Below are 1,197 nucleotides of genomic sequence, written 5' to 3'. Positions count from 1 at the left end.
GTTAGTCTGAAACCCCGAGAATTACCTTCCTCCGGCGGAGGTGATTTTTGTTGCTGTTGTTGTTGCTGCTCAAATCGTCTTTGCGGGAAGGACCCGGCCGTCAGGCTTGCTCCGGGGCTGGTTTATTTTCCTTTCGACGGTCACTCCTGCAGCAAAGCGGTCGTTTTGTCGTGTTTGCAGCTCGCCGAGAAGAGATCTTAAGTCTGGAGGCTTAATTCAGGGATGGGGGGGAATAAAACGGGGGCTATAAAGGAACGCTTTTTTTTTTTTCTTCTCTTTTTAGATCGATCTAGTGCCTTGGAAGTAGAGAAAAAGTTAATAAAGACAGCTTTCCAGCCAGTGCAGAGGCGGTAAGAGATTGCTTCCTCAGTCTCCTAAGGATATGTAGAGGGAGTTGTAAATGGTTAGCTTATTTTCTCCGCTTCTTTAGTTCCCTTTGCAGGGCGGTTTCTTCTTCTTCCTCTGCGTGCGCGGTGGGTTTTTCTGGTTACGTATTTCTACGGAAACTTCAGAGGCTGAGCCTCGCTGCCCAGAGTTTGGCGTGGCAGCCGCTGGAATCAATTACTGCTTTGATTGACTGAAACCACGGGGATCGGGCCCGTGGTATTTTCGTAGCGAAGGAAATTTGCTGTAAGTCACTCCGAAAACTTTTTATGCTTAGAAATCTATTTAAAAAAATAAAACAACAACAACAACAAAAGCAGCGGTACCTATAGTTAAAAATACTGTGCCAGCCCAATCTGACTAGAACTCCTATTAAATATTTTTTTTCTGTGTCATTTTTTTCCAGGCCCCAGAACCAACTTGATGCCGCTATGGTTCTATCGGCGTTGTCATCATCATAGTTAATTTTTTATTGTTGTAATGATTGTAAAAAATCTCTGTATAGTTACAACTTGTAAGCATGTCCGTATATTAAAACTAAAAAGGAAAAAAAATACCCGCTTCTGTACTATCATCTGGATTAGCTGAGTTTGTGAGGTTTTTGGAAGTCCAGTGAGAATTAGGTGTTTCGATTTTTTTTTGTTGTTGTTTGTTTTTGTACATACAGTAAAAATGTACATATGTGTGAACCAAATTGTACAAGAAAGTATATATTTTTGGCTAATAAATAAACTGTTGCCACTTTGACTACACTCTCTTTTCCCACCTCTGGAGTTATTTTTCTCCCCCGCCCCCCCCCCCCCCCCGCTCCCG

At 42.5% G+C, this 1,197-nt stretch overlaps 1 protein-coding gene across 1 annotated transcript in view; it reads left to right on the top strand.

Moving 5' to 3' along the window:
• The window catches only part of IRX3 (iroquois homeobox 3), an 82,306-nt gene extending 81,461 nt beyond the window's left edge, over nt 1-845 (top strand). The window contains exons 3-4 of the mRNA XM_009320849.1: nt 284-350; nt 791-845. Coding sequence (XP_009319124.1) covers nt 284-350; nt 791-845 — 122 coding nt within the window. The remainder of the gene's footprint in view (nt 1-283; nt 351-790) is intronic.
• Nucleotides 846-1,197: the final 352 nt, after the last annotated feature.

Source organism: Pygoscelis adeliae, unplaced genomic scaffold (assembly GCF_000699105.1).
Source record: "Pygoscelis adeliae isolate BGI_AS28 unplaced genomic scaffold, ASM69910v1 Scaffold63, whole genome shotgun sequence".
Taxonomy (NCBI): Eukaryota; Metazoa; Chordata; class Aves; order Sphenisciformes; family Spheniscidae; genus Pygoscelis; species Pygoscelis adeliae.
The sequence above is the reverse complement of the archived record's forward strand: the minus strand, read 5'-3'. Positions and strand labels throughout refer to the sequence as shown.